General features: G+C 35.5%; 1 protein-coding gene across 33 annotated transcripts in view; it reads left to right on the forward strand.

The window, feature by feature from the left end:
- The window catches only part of SEC31A (SEC31 homolog A, COPII coat complex component), a 72,420-nt gene that overhangs the window by 17,465 nt on the left and 39,606 nt on the right, over positions 1-15,349 (forward strand). For all 33 annotated transcript variants that reach the window (XM_058722070.1, XM_058722048.1, XM_058722073.1 and 30 more), the window contains 5 exons: positions 750-890; positions 2,247-2,389; positions 6,752-6,851; positions 9,857-10,018; positions 10,203-10,355. In XM_058722070.1, coding sequence (XP_058578053.1) covers positions 750-890; positions 2,247-2,389; positions 6,752-6,851; positions 9,857-10,018; positions 10,203-10,355 — 699 coding nt within the window. The remainder of the gene's footprint in view (positions 1-749; positions 891-2,246; positions 2,390-6,751; positions 6,852-9,856; positions 10,019-10,202; positions 10,356-15,349) is intronic.

The following is a 15,349-nucleotide window of genomic DNA, read 5'->3' on the forward strand; positions in this document are numbered from 1 at the left end:
TGTGTTTCTTCAAGGTGTCAGTGAGTCCTCAACAGCAAATATTTATTCAGTGCCTAACACCAGATATTGTTTGATGTACTTGACATATAGTAGTGAATAAAATAGACAAGTCTCTGGTAGTTTTTTCAGATATAATATTATATATAGTATAGTATTTTGCATTGTGTAGTATTTTGACAATATCCAACCACAGAATAAAAATCATAGACTAGAAAGGAAACGAAATCTTTAAAAAAACAACTCCATCCCTTTCCTATGTATTTCTAATAAGAGAGAACAATCCTCCACTTGCCTCCTTGAAGTTTATCTTACAATGGACCCCAACATTTTGGCAATCTTAGAGGTAGCGTAATGGTAGCATAAGATCTACCATTTATAAAGATATTCTTCTAGTGGTCTAGGCTGTAACTTTTGTTCTCCCTAGTTGTCTGTCATACTGATCACTGTCTACTTTGTAGTTCATTATCTACCTTGTGGCAGTTGCAAAGTAAAGAAAAAGTGCTTGATTTATAGCAGGAGCTTAATAAATGCCTGGTGAATGAGACAGTATTAAACAAGGTAATATACTTGAAGTGGCATATATCTGAGCTTTAAGATGTATTGTATATATTGAGAACTTATGAATATAAAAAATTTGTGGAATGAATAGGTCAGATTTAAATTAATCCCTTTTTAAAAAGAAGGATCAGATTTTATAGTTAAATTTGACTGTAATTGGGAAATGGTTTTTAGTAGTTTATTCCTTTTAGCCTCCAGAAGATATCAGCTGCATTGCATGGAACAGACAAGTCCAGCATATTTTAGCGTCAGCCAGTCCCAGTGGCCGGGCCACTGTATGGGATCTTAGAAAAAATGAACCTATCATCAAAGTCAGTGACCATAGTAACAGGGTAAGTATATGATTGATTTATAACAAACATGTTATGTTTCTGCTGTAGGTATTTCTATATTGTTTGTCCGTGTTGACAGCAAATCAGATTTTTATAAAGGCAAATCCTGTCTTTTCATGGACCAATCATGTTGGAATGAGAAGATTTTTCCTTGGGGAAAATAATAAAGTTTCCAATAAACCATGCTGGATATTATTAATAATGAAGGGAGAGATTTTTAATTAAATAGCTTCTTCCCTGATATACTGATTGTTTTTATTTTATTAGCTGTTTCAAAGTATTATAGTAATATTTTATCTTTAGCTTTCTCTAGAACACACAAATTTTTCCTGCTAGTAATTGTGTGACTATGAACTTGTAGTTGCCAAACTCCTGGCTTTATCTCCTCTCATTAAGTACTGCTAAAGTGAGCTAATATTCTCCTACTTGCCCAGTAGATGTAGCTGTATAACACATTAAATTTTTGACCTTACAGATTCCTTAATACTGTGTGACAGTGTGCTATAAAATAATTTAGACATAATTTAGGGCCTTATTTTGTTTGTTTTTAATTACATTATTTAGTTTGACATTTTTAGAAATAAGTTTGCCTAAATCCGAGAATGTATATATAATTTAACTATAACAGCAAAAAACTATTTAGAAGAATATTTCATCAGGGTATTATTTTCCAATGAATTAGGAATTTAAAACAAGTTTCAGTTGAATAAAGCATTTCAATAAGCATTTCAGTCATCTTCTGGAATATTTAGTGGGACCTAAACTTCCAGGTAATTCTCAATAGTAATGTTAATTTATTCTATGTGAAAATTTAAATGGTAGTTGTTGCTTTAGACATTTTGTCTTGATTTTTTTGGCAAAATAGAGGAAAGGTGTGGATTTTTTTGTTATTATAATCTTTTATCTGTTTTCATTTTTCTGAAAGTATTAAATTTAAATTTATATAAAACTTTCCTCCCAGTTACAATTTTGACAGGTAAACTCATTTTTGGTACGGAATTATTCTGATCCAGAATGGTGATGTGTATTGAATAGCGAGATGAATTGAAAACATTCAACCTTTTACTTTAAAACTACTGTTTTAAGACTGTTTAATAAAATTTAATCGTTTTATTTAATCATTTAATCAAGAAGCATCATAGCTTGACATCTCCAAATGCAGGCTCTGAAGATAGCTGTCAGGGTTCAAAATTTAATAGTTTTAAGTTTGGGTTTTTTTGTTTTTTTTTTTTAAATAAACTAAGCCTGAGCTGATGTTTTCTACTGTTTGTTTCAACAAAGGCATATTCCTCAAGCTCATTTTGGCTCTTCATAAAGTAATAGGATTGATACAGTGTGAGCCTTAACTATCTGCAGATGCATTGCTCTGGGTTGGCGTGGCATCCTGATGTTGCGACTCAGATGGTCCTTGCCTCTGAGGATGATAGATTACCAGTGGTCCAGATGTGGGATCTTCGCTTTGCTTCCTCTCCACTCCGTGTCTTGGAAAATCATGCCAGGTATCCTGCTGCTCGTCTAAGGAACTTGATTTATTTATTTTTAAAAACATATTTACTTCTTTGAATTATCAGATAATTATTTTGAAATTAAGGAATCTCCTTTGTCTCTATCCTGTAAAAGTTAAATGGTTTTTATTTGAAGCAGTAGTCATCTCATTTTCTGTTCCCAAAAATTCATATTATAACAGTACAAAAATGTGTAAAAGGATTTTCCACTGCTTATTTCATGTAATAATTAATAGATCAAATTTCCAGTATATCACAGCACTTTGGGACAACTCATGACATTATACAATTTGATCTTTATTAGGGTCATCATGCTTATGAAGAGTCTTCCATAACATTCAGTGACAAGCAACAATTGAAAAGTTTGTTTTATTTCTAAGTTTTTATTTTAGTTTAAAAGCATTATTGAGAAATTAGCTGGGTTATTCTGCTTTCAATTTTAATAAATGTGCAGATTTTCTACATAGATGTGAGGGGTAAAGCGTGCAACCCTTGGTCTCGGGGTTATGGAGCTTGAGCCCCACCTTGGGTGTAGAGATTACTTTAAAGAAATAAAATCTTTACAAATTAATAAAAATTTAAAAAATCAAAAGATATGAGAAATTACTTATGTGAATTCTGGTAGCATTAAATTTAGTTGGTAATTTGGCACATTTCCTGTCATTGATATTCAGGTGTCCAGGGGTTTATACATATTTTTTTCATGGTTTTAAACAAGAAACAAATCTCTTTTAATGGTAGTATTTTCTAGGGCACCTGGGTGGCTCAGTCGGTCTGACTTTGGCTCCGGTCATGATCTCATGGTTCATTGAGTTCAAGCCCCATATTGGGCTCTGTGGTGACAGCTCGGAGCCTGGCGCCTGCTTCGGATTCTGTGTCTTCCTCTCTCTGCCCCTAGACAGCTCACACTGTGTCTCTGTCTCTCTAAAGTAAATAAACATTTTTTAAAAATTAAGTCTTTTTTTTTTTATAATTTTTTTTAATGTTTGTTTATTTTTGAGAGAGAGAGAGAGAGAGAGAGACAGCATGTGAGTGGGTGAGGAGCAAGAGAAGAAGACACAGAATCCGAAGCAGGCTCCAGGCTCTGAGCTGTCAGCACAGAACCCTACGCAGCGCTCAAACTCGTTAACCTTGAGATCATGACCTGAGCTGAAGTCGGACACTGAACCGACTGAGCCACCCAGGCGCCCCAGTCTTTTTGTTTTCTTAAACATGGTCTTTCAAAAAGCAAAAGTTTAAATTTGATTATGTCCAATTTATAAGTTTAAAAAATATTTGTGTTTTTTGTGACCTATCAAAAAACACTTTATCTAACTCAGTGACACAAAACGTTTCTCCTGTGGCTTCTCCTAGAAGATTTATAATATTAACTTTTAAAAAAAAAATTTTTTTTTTAACGTTTATTTATTTTTGAGACAGAGAGAGACGAGCATGAATGGGGGAGGGGCAGAGAGAGAGGGAGACACAGAATCCGAAGCACGGTCCAGGCTCTGAGCTGTCAGCACAGAGCCTGATGTGGGGCTCGAACCTACAGACTGTGAGATCATGACCTGAGCTGAAGTTGGATGCCTAACCAACTGAGCCACCCAGGGGCCCTGAAACAAACAAACAAACAAACAAATAAATAAATAAAATAAATAAAAAACTAGTTAGCTTGCTAGCTCTAATATTTTCTAAGTACTTTGGGGCTTTCTTTCCTATTTAGGGATATATGTACTAAAGCTTTAAATCCCTTTTCTCCCACTGGGAGAAGTCTTAAAGTTTGTGACCTCTACTTTAGCTTTAGGAGAAGAGTGCAGTAAAAATGTAATCCTATTCAGATGTTATGCTTCAATCAGCTTTTTAGTAAAGAAAGGATGATTCTGAGAAGTCTTAATATTTTTCTGTTAGATAAGGTTTTATTCATTCATTTAACACATACTTCTTGAACATGTGCTCTGTACCAAGCACTGTACTGAGATTCAGTAATGTAACAGACAAAAATCTCTGCCCTCGGGGAACTTACATTATGGTGGGAGGACAACTAACATTTATATAACATGTAAAATGTACAAACACTATGAATGTTAGCTTGATTAATTCTCATAACAAACCTGTGGTATAGATCCTATTAACCCATTTTACAAATGGGAAATTGAGGCTCAGCAAGGTAAACTTGGCCTATGTCACATAACTAGTCAAGTGCTTACTTCCGACCCAAACTTTCTGATCCCAGAATCCATGCTCTTAACGCTTTATTGTACTGCCAGTTTTAGGAGTGATCATAATTTAGCAAGACAGAAAACCATACTGAGTGCTAGGAGCAAATCAACTCTCTAGTTTCTCAATTTTCTCCTTCTAATATATGCAAGAGTCACATTATAGGATCTTTAAGGTCCCTTCCAGCTCTATAATTCTGTGATATTTTTGTCTTTAATACTTAGTAAGAACCTAAATGATCTTTAAAATGTGATATTAGGGGCGCCTGGGTGGCGCAGTCGGTTAAGCCTCCGACTTCAGCCAGGTCACGATCTCGCGGTCCGTGAGTTCGAGCCCCGCGTCAGGCTCTGGGCCGATGGCTCGGAGCCTGGAACCTGTTTCCGATTCTGTGTCTCCCTCTCTCTCTGCCCCTCCCCCGTTCATGCTATGTCTCTCTCTGTCCCAAAAATAAATAAAAAAACGTTGAAAAAAAAAAATTAAAATGTGATATTAAATATGTACAGATTTCTTTCAAAGTCATTCTTGACATGCCTTGAAATTCTTGACATGCATGATTAGATTCTAATGGGAGGATTGTTATAAAGTATATTATTGATACAATTGTGGAAATTTGAATATAGACTATATATTTTTATTTAAAAAAATTTTTTTGATGTTTATTTTTGAGAGAAAGGGTAGACAGAGCATGAGTGGGGGAGAGGCAGAGAGAGAGGGAAACACAGAATCTGAAGCAAGTTCCAGACTCTGAACTGTCAGCACAGAGCCTGACGTGGGGCTCAAACCCACGAACCGCGAGATGATGACCTGAACCGAAGTCGGACACTTAACCAACTGAGCCACCCAGGCGCCCCCAGACTATATATATATATTTTTTTTTTTAATTTTTTTTTATTTTTTAATATATGAAATTTACTGTCAAATTGGTTTCCATACAACACCCAGTGCTCATCCCAAAAGGTGCCCTCCTCAATACCCATCACCCACCCTGCCCTCCCTCCCACCCCCCATCAACCCTCAGTTTGTTCTCAGTTTTTAACAGTCTCTTATGCTTTGGCTCTCTCCCACTCTAACCTCTTTTTTTTTTAGACTATATATTTTTAAATGTTACATATAAATAATAAATATTTTCAGTATGTAATTGTATTATGGCTACACAGAAGAATGTTATATCCTCAGAGATAAGTGTAGGGGTGACATGTCATAGTATCTGCAATTAACTCTCAAGTGGTCAGTGTATATATGGAGAGAGAGAGAGAGAGAGAGAGAGAGAGAGAGAAAGAAACACATTAAGTAAATGTGGCCAGAGAGAGAGAGAGAGAAACATTAAGTAAATGTGGCCAAATCAGTGAGTCAGGGTGAGGAATATAAGGCTGTACATCTTACTGTCCTTATAATTTTTACAAAGATTTTAACTTTTTCTTTTTAATTTTTTTTAACATTTATTTTTGAGAGACAAAGAGAGAGCATGAGCATGGGAGGGCCAGAGAGAGAGACAGACAGACAGACAGACAGACAGAATCTGAAGCAGGCTTCAGGCTCTGAGCTGTCAGCACAGAGCCCAATGCGGGGCCCAAACTCACGAACCATGAGATCATGACTGGAGCCGAAGTCGGACTCTTTTTTTTTTTTTTTAATTTTTTTTTAACGTTTATTTATTTTTGAGACAGAGAGAGACAGAGCATGAATGGGGGAGGGTCAGAGAGAGAGGGAGACACAGAATCCGAAACAGGCTCCAGGCTCTGAGCCATCAGCCCAAACCCAGACGTGGGGCTCGAACTCACGGACCGTGAGATCATGACCTGAGCTGAAGTCGGAAGCTTAACCGACTGAGCCACCCAGGCGCGCCGAGTCGGACTCTTAACCGACTGAGCCACCCAGGCACCCCAATTTTAACTTTTTAAAAATATAATGTTGGAAGCAAAAGCCAATCTTAAACAATTTGAGTGCTTTTCCTATACCGTATTTCCCTGATTATGAGAGGATATTGAATATCTTTTCAGTGATCAAAGAACATACACATTCCTAAATTGCTTTCCAGAAAGATTATATTAAATTACACTTCTATTAGTAGTATGTTTCTCCAAAGCCTAAGCAGGAATCATTTGGAGACTTGGTTTTCTCAAGATTAAAAATTTCTTCATCTCGTGTTTTTTATAGGGGGATTTTGGCAATTGCTTGGAGCATGGCAGATCCTGAATTGTTGCTGAGCTGTGGAAAAGATGCTAAGATTCTCTGCTCCAACCCAAACACAGGAGAGGTATGGGGAGGAAATGTTTCTCAGACTTACAGCCAGTATAATTTTATCTCTAGATGAATAAGAAATTTTCCATAAGGATTCTTTAGTGTATTATTATAATTAAAGACAAGAGATGGAGGTATGTGTGAGATGTTAATCTAGCAGAGATTTTATCAGGAACATTATCTAAGCTCAGCTGTTTCTTCTAAGAAAATCAGCCACTGAAATAGTATATTTGAAATTAGTAACCATCTCCCACTCCCCATTTCCAATAAACTGTGTTTACCTACACTCAGAAATACTTCATTTGATTTATTTAATGTGATCTCTGGAAATCGGTGTCTTCAAAGTTTGGGTCTTTTTCCTGCTTTCCCATTTCTGAAGATCCTGACTTTTGGAAATCAGTAAATGTATGGGTTTTTTTGTTGGTTTGTTTGTTTTTTGTTTTTTCATGTTTATTTATTTTGAGAGAGAGAGAACGTGCACAAGGGAGTGGCAGAGAGAGAGGGAAAGAGAGAGATTCCCAAGCAGACTCCATCCTCAGCATGGAGCCTGACACAGGGTTTGAACTCACAACTGTAAGATCACAACCAGAGCCGATGTCAAGAATTGGAGCCACCCAGGAGCCCAAGTAGATGTATGTTTTCAATCTCTCTTCTGAACTATACAGCAGGAATATAATACATCACAATATAATATTTGTCATATGTCCTACCCATAGAAATTTAGATGTAGGAAATTTTACCCCTTATTAAATATAAATGTCATATAAATATAACTTAATTCTTTTAATTGCTTTGGGTTAAGTTAATGGGCTAAAAAATCTCTTTTAACTATTAAAAATTATTTTTCTTAGTTGAATGAATGGCTTCCATCTTTTTCAGTATTGGGGAAGAGATCATAGATTTTTTTTTTTTAAGTTTTTATTTTCACTCCAGTTAGCTAACATACAGTGTTATATTAGTTTCAAGTGTACAATATGGTAATTCAACACTTTCATACATCACCCTGTGCTCATCACAAAGTGCACTCCTTAATCCCCATTACCTATTTAACCCATCAAGACCATAGATATTACTTACAGCTTTTCAACTTTTACCTTCTATAATTATGATAGATTATTGTAAGTGTTTTGCTGGTTACTCTGATGGAATGCTAGCAAATATAAGAATATCTTCAATAGGTTTTAATCTATAATATTAAGATAGAAACAAGCACTTTTGTTATTTGATTTGTGGTTTAAAATTTTCAGATGCAGTGATATCTGTAAGAATATAGAAACATTGAAGTTAGGGGACATAGGGGCACCCAGGTGTCTCAGTCAGTTAAGCATCTGATTCTTGATTTCAGCTCAGGTCATGATCTCACAGTTTGTGAATTTGAGCCCACGTCAGGCTCTGCACTGGCAGCACAGAGCCTGCTTGAGATTTTTCTCTCTCCCTCTCTCTCTGCCCTTTCCTGCTAGCAAGCATGCACTCTTTCTCTCTCAAAAATTTTTTTAAAAGTCAGGGGACATAGGAGAAAAAAATTAAAATAGTAAGTTTTGCCTCATGTGATTTGTAGACCAAATAATAAAATCTTGCATTTTATACTGTGCTTTCCCAAATGATTTCAGAATCATGGAAATTACTCTAATTTTCTTAATTATATGATTTGATAAAATGAATTTTTGCATATGATTAGTTGTGTGTGCTTAGAATTTAAGGAATAAACTTTTAGTACATGCTGCAACTAAAAACTTTAGTAGATTTTTATTCAGATACAAATTAGGAACAGACCAGTGATTCACATTTGAAGCTATGAGTCTTATCAACCTTAAGCCTTAAAGACAAGCAGGCTAGGGGTGCCTGGGTGGCTCAGGCGGTTAACTGTCCGACGTCAGCTCAGGCCATGATCTCATCGTTCATGGGTTTGAGCCCCATGTCAGTCTCTGTCCTGACAGCTTAGAGCCTGGAGCCTGCTTTGGATTCTGTGTCTCCTTTCATTCTCTCTCTCTCTCTCTCTCTCTCTCAAAAAAAAAAAAAAAAAAAAAAAAAAAAGATGAGCAGGCTAAATGCCTTTTCACTTAGTTGTTTTCTTATAAAGTAAAACATTCAAAATGTCTGAGTCAAATTTAAGATAATTTGACTCACTTTTTTTTTTTTTTAATTTTTTAATGTTTATTTATTTTTGAGACAGAGAGAGAGCGTGAGCAGGGGAGAGGCAGAGAGAGAGGGAGACACACAATCCGAAGCAGGCTCCAGGCTCCGAGCTGATAGCACAGAGCCTGATGAGGGGCTGGAACCCACGAACTGTGAGATCATGACCTGAGCCGAAGTGGGATGCTTAACCAAGATTTAGACACCCAGGCGCCCCTTGACTTACTTCTTAAAACCATAAAACTTTTGTTCCTATAAGCATCAATTAGCATCACACTAACTTTGAGTTAGCAATAATTATTACATTGTAAATGTTTTATATCAACAATTTTTTATAGTTTTTCCATATTGTTTCCTTTTAAAGAAAACTGTTTATGCTAAATATGTTTCTATTTTGCAGTAATAAGAATGCTGTATACATGGTTTTGCTTGAGTAAAAGCCAAAATCTCAGTGAATTCTTCCTTCTTGAGGTTATTTTTTAAATTTGGTCTTCAAATAGTTTAAATATGGTTGTTTGGATCTTGGCAAGCAAAAGAGCAGAAGACCATTATCTTTGAGTTTAACAAGCTTACTATAATAGATTTTTCTGGTCTTTCAGATGCACCCACTACTACCATTTCAATAAAAACAGGAAAACCTTAGTTTTTAATACGCACTTCTTCTAAATTTGATTGAAACTTTGAATAAGCATTATTATTTTTATCATAATAGATCATCAAAATGGGCTTCTAATATTTTAAACAAGTATTTATAATTTTTTTTCCTGGCTCAAGACTCTTTCTAAAAGGAATTATTTAATTAAACTGCACTTGTTAATCATATTAATACAGGTGTTTTGGCTGTAAAGTAGCTATACTGTTTTCTGACTTTTTGTTGTTGTTGCTTAGGTGTTATATGAACTTCCCACCAACACACAGTGGTGCTTTGATATTCAGTGGTGTCCCAGAAATCCTGCTGTCTTATCAGCTGCTTCCTTTGATGGGCGAATCAGTGTTTACTCTATCATGGGTGGGAGCGCAGATGGCTTAAGGCAGAAACAAGTTGACAAGGTAATAGAAAGCGTTAAGATTTTAAATCGTAACAATTGAAAAATATCTTATCATGGTATTATTTTGAAAATGACTTTCCTGTCAATGCTATGGATTAATTGGATAATTGTGATAAAAATATTTCTTGAGTATGACTTGAAAACATGTAATCTCATATAAATTATACTTGCATTATTTTTTTTAGCTCTCATCATCTTTTGGGAATCTTGATCCCTTTGGCACAGGACAGCCCCTTCCACCATTACAAATTCCTCAGCAAACTGCTCAGCATAGTATAGTGTTGCCTCTGAAGAAGCCACCCAAGTGGATCCGAAGGCCTGTTGGTGCTTCCTTTTCAGTAGGTGGATTTGTTTTTATGGTCCATAAGCACAAAGGACTTCTTTTAGTAAAGGGTTCTTATAGGATCACTCAGATGGAAGAAGATTGAGTGTGAAATATGTCTGTAGATTTTTCATTATTCAAAATGGTTTCTCAGGAAAAATAGGACCTACTTTGTTTTTTATTTTAAATTGTGGTAAAATATACATAACATAAAATTTACCATGTTAGCCATTTAGAAACATACAGTTCAATGGCATTAAGCACATTTACATCGTAGTACAACCATCACACTGTCCATCCCCTTATTTTTTTATTTTTTATTTTTTTAACGTTTTATTTATTTTTGAGACAGAGAGAGACAGAGCATGAACAGGGGAGGAGCAGAGAGAGAGGGAGACACAGAATCGGAAGCAGGCTCCAGGCTCTGGGCCATCAGCCCAGAGCCCGATGCGGGGCTCGAACTCACGGACCGTGAGATCGTGACCTGAGCTGAAGTCGGACGCTTAACCGACTGAGCCACCCAGGCGCCCCATGTCCATCCCCTTATTAAACTTGCCTTCCTTCTCTCTCTCTCCTTCCTTCATAATTTTCTCTTCTTCATTTTTTTTTTTTTTTAATTTGGAGGAAAGTGTATCTGTGTGTCCTCTTTCCTTCTCTTTATTCCTTCCAACTTTTTTTTAATTGCCAATTTCTTTTCTTTTTTTTATGGTAAAAATATGTAACGAAATTTACCATCGTAACCATGTTTAAGTGTAAATTATAGTATGTTAACTAAATACGTTTGTTGTACAACAGATCATCAGAACTTTTTTATCTTGTAAAACTTAAACTCTTTTACTATTGAACAACAACTGCTCGTTTTCCCCTTCCCTAGCCCCTGGTAATCAAATTCTACTTTCTCTTTCTCTGAGTTTGACAACTATCAATACCTCATATAAATGGAATCATGCAATATTTGTCTTTTTGTGATTGATTTGTTTCACATAGCGTAAGGTCCTCAAGGTGTTGCAGTGTCTGACAAGATTTCCTACTTTTAAAAGGCTGAGAAATAGTCCACATTTTCTTTATCCATTAATTTATCTGTGGACATTTAGTTTGCTTCCACCTCTTGCTATTATGAATAATGCTGCAGTGAACATTCGTGTGCAAATATGTCTTTGAGATCCTATTTTCAATTCTTTTGGATATATACCCAGAAGTAGGATTGCTGGATCTTATGGTAATTCTATTTTTAATTTTTTAAGGAGCCTCCCTACTGTTTCCCATAGTGGCTGTACCATTTTACATTCCCATCAACAGTGCACATGGGTTCTAATATTTCCACATCCTCACTAACATGCTGTTTTTTAATTTTTTTAGATAACAGTCAATGGGTGGGAGATGATAATCTCATTGTGGTTTGATTTGCATTTTCCTAATGATTAGTGATGTGGAGCATCTTTTCATGTATCTGTTGGCCATCTGTATGTCATCTTTGGAGAAATGTCTGTTCAAGTCCTTTGCTCATTTTTTAATCAGGTTGTTTTTGGGTTTTTTTTGTCACTGAGTTGTAGGAGTTCTTTATGGATTCTAAATGTTAACTCTGAATGTTAACAGATAAATGATTTGTAAGTATTTTCTCCCATTCTGTAGGTAGCTTTTTTTTACTCTGTTGATGGTTTACTTTCTGAACAGAAGCCTCATTTGTCTATTTTTGCTTTTGTTGCCTGTGCTTTTGGTATTACATCTATATCATTGTCAAATTAATGACTTCAGCTTAGAAAAACTTCAGCTTAGAAAACTCTGGTAGATCAGAAAGAAGAAATAAAGTCCTTTCCTAAATATTCTTATTTCACTACTGCTTTTAAGTCTTGTATAGAACAGACCATTTGTCCAGTGTTGGGTTACTTTCTTCATACAACCTACAGGTAAAATAAAATTTCATTAGTAGTAATATTAATAGCTGAAGTGTATTTTTTAATAGCTAAAGTATATTTATGTACTGTGTGCCAGACATTGTTCTAAGCATTTTGCATATAGTAACATTTAATTCTCAGAACTGCTTATAAAATAGCTATTACTATTACCTCTGTTTTGTAGATAAAGAGAAGCACAGAGAAATTAAAGAACTTGTCTAATCTTACAGATACAAAGATTTTAGCTATTCTACTGTCAATCTAATCTGATGCCTCCTGTGCATAATGATGAGAGTGAGTCTGTTGGTGATAATGCCTAAAACTAAGATAGTAAACTTACATTATTTGAGGTGGCTGGCTGGCTCAGTCCGTAGAATATGAGACTCTTGATCTTGGGGTCATGAGTTCAAGTCCCACACTGCAGGTAGAGATTACTTAAAAAAATAAACATATTATTCAACTTCCCATCATTGTAACAGAATTTGTACACAACATAGAATTCTGTATATTCACTTTTACCAAAACTGAATGAATTATCTCTGCAGCTACTACTGAGTTCTTGATATCATTCTTCTATTAATCAGGCTTGGAACTTTTCCTTTGACCTCTTGTATTCATTCCTTAGGTCCAGATATTGCTCTCTTGATAAATCTCTTGGATTTAATTCTTCTTTTTACATTGTGGTTACTCTGCCTAATTTTTCATCTTTTCACACTGAGCTGTTATATGATTGCATGTCTATTGCTTATCTATTCCCCCTCCAATCTATACTACATACTCTAGATTAATCTTTCTAAAATAGACCTTTGATTATGTCACTCATAAATCCATTCTTTGGATTTAATTAGTGTCATCATTCCTGTTTAGTTTTCTCTACCATCTGTACTCCTGCCTTTGAATTTTTTCCTTTATGACTTTCCACTTTCTTTACTGAATCCTAACCATTCATCTAGTTAGTTCCTTCCTTCCCTAAGTAATTAATAATTTATTATTTTAAAATTGTATATGTACGAGGTTTAAAAGAAAACCACCTGTTCAGAAAAGATCCCCCAAATGTAAGCTCTTTGAGGACAGACTGTCTAGTTCCCAGGTATGTTTTTAGTGCCTAGAATGGTGCCTGACAAATAGAAAGCGTTCACTATATATTTATCTTTGGAATGAGAAGTGAACATCTTCCTCCTCCCCATTCACCCTCCTCTACTTACTAGCATTGGAGTATTATAAAGACAATAAATAACACTCTTTTCTTCCCCATAGGAGTTTAAAACCAAATAAGAGAGATGGAGAATCAAAATATCAGCTTTAGTGCTGCCATAAGCTCGATTGGAGGCTATAGTTTAGATGTGTTCAACCATAATGTAGCTTTTAACAAACTAGAACATAGACTGCGAGAGCTGGGATGTTTTGTTTGCTTCTATATTTCCAGTTTCTGATTTGATGACTTTTTTTTTTTAGCTTCACCCATGCATTAGGCAGCCTTACTAACCTAGTTACAGGCAAGTCCAAGTACTGGAGGGCTTTCTTTAAAGGTGCTGGCAGCTTATCTATATGGACTATTGCTTTATGAAGAAAGGTACAAAAAGAAGCCCTGAAGAGCTGATGTGAGCATGTCACATTTCTTTCCTCAAGAACATCAGTCACTTCTCTTCCAGGAGAGTGCGAAGGACAGAAGAGGCTGGAAGTGTTCTTCCTCTGCTAGTTCCTCTTACAGAATGCAAGAAAAATGCCCTCTCTGTGGACATGAGGGGTAGAATTCAGTGTCCCCCTCAAATATCTTTAGGTTGCCATTGAAGTTTTAGAAGTTAGGGTTATTTTTGTGATTATCTTTATAAATGTAAATAATATACCTAAATGTCCATGTCTTGATATATCAACTTCATATGGTATTAATTAAAACTCTTCTGTGCAGTATTAAATTCGTACATTTATGCTTCCTTCCAGTTTTTCTAATTTCTTATTTGTACCAATTTTGGTAAATTACAGTATTTTTATATTGTTAAGACTTTAAAAATATTTTTATTGTGTTCAATATCCATATTTGTTTTGGTTGATTTGAAAAAATGATGACTAACAGGCAGCACTTACCATTATTGCAATTAAGTGACATATTATTACATAGAACCAAGTAAATGGGTAAATCCTCTTGTGAAACCCAGTTTAGGTCTTGGTTCTGGAGGGTGCAGTTTCACCAACTCCCCTAAAATTTGGGGAAACCTAGCAGTTTTGCCTTTCTGTAAAGTTCCATATCCTGTGTGGTATTACCTGCACCACATTTAGAACCTACAAGTGCCTATTGTTTCAGTTGTATTTTCATGTTAAATTCCATAAAGATAGTGGTTTATGTTTTCTTGGTATTTCCTAGAGTGCGTGACATAACAAAAACTTTGCACATAGTAAACATTTAAAAAGATAAGCTTATGGGGGCACCATGGGTGGCTCAGTCGGTTAAGGGCCCGACTTCAGCTCAGGTCATGACCTTGTGATTCACGAGTTTGAGCCCTGATCAGGCTCTGTGCTGACAGCTCAGAGCCCGGAGCTTGCTTCGGATTCTGTGTCCCCCTATTATCTCTCTGCCTCTATCCCACTCTCACTCTGTCTCTCTCTCTCAAAAATATATAAACATTAAAAAAAATAAGTTTATGTAAAAACCATAATCCTTATACAAAAATTACTGAGTATGAAGGATGAAGTTTGGTTCTGTGCTTCCTTCCTTACCTATATTTATTTGTATAAATAAATCAGATATTAACTGTTTATTTGCTATATACAGGGTATTGTAGGTACTATAGGAGATACAAGACTGAGTAGATACAGAACCACAGAACCTTCCTTGGAAGCAGAGGAGAGGCAGAACTTTGCATCTACCCTCCTAGGATTTTCACCTGGGCCTGAGAATTAAATTGACAAGACAAATTAACAGGAGAAAAGCATACAAATTTTTATGTATACCTGGGCCCTCATTGGGAAATGAAGATACAAACAAATGGCAAAACCTAAGTGCTTATATACTAGGTTGAACAAAAAATGGCAGTTGTACCTAAAATATTTAAAGAGACTAAAGGGAGATAATTATCATTTAACAAGTCTCTTTGTATAGATTTCTCTCAGCCTGACT

The sequence above is a fragment of the Neofelis nebulosa genome, chromosome 3 (genome assembly GCF_028018385.1).
Source record: "Neofelis nebulosa isolate mNeoNeb1 chromosome 3, mNeoNeb1.pri, whole genome shotgun sequence".
Lineage (NCBI taxonomy): Eukaryota > Metazoa > Chordata > Mammalia > Carnivora > Felidae > Neofelis > Neofelis nebulosa.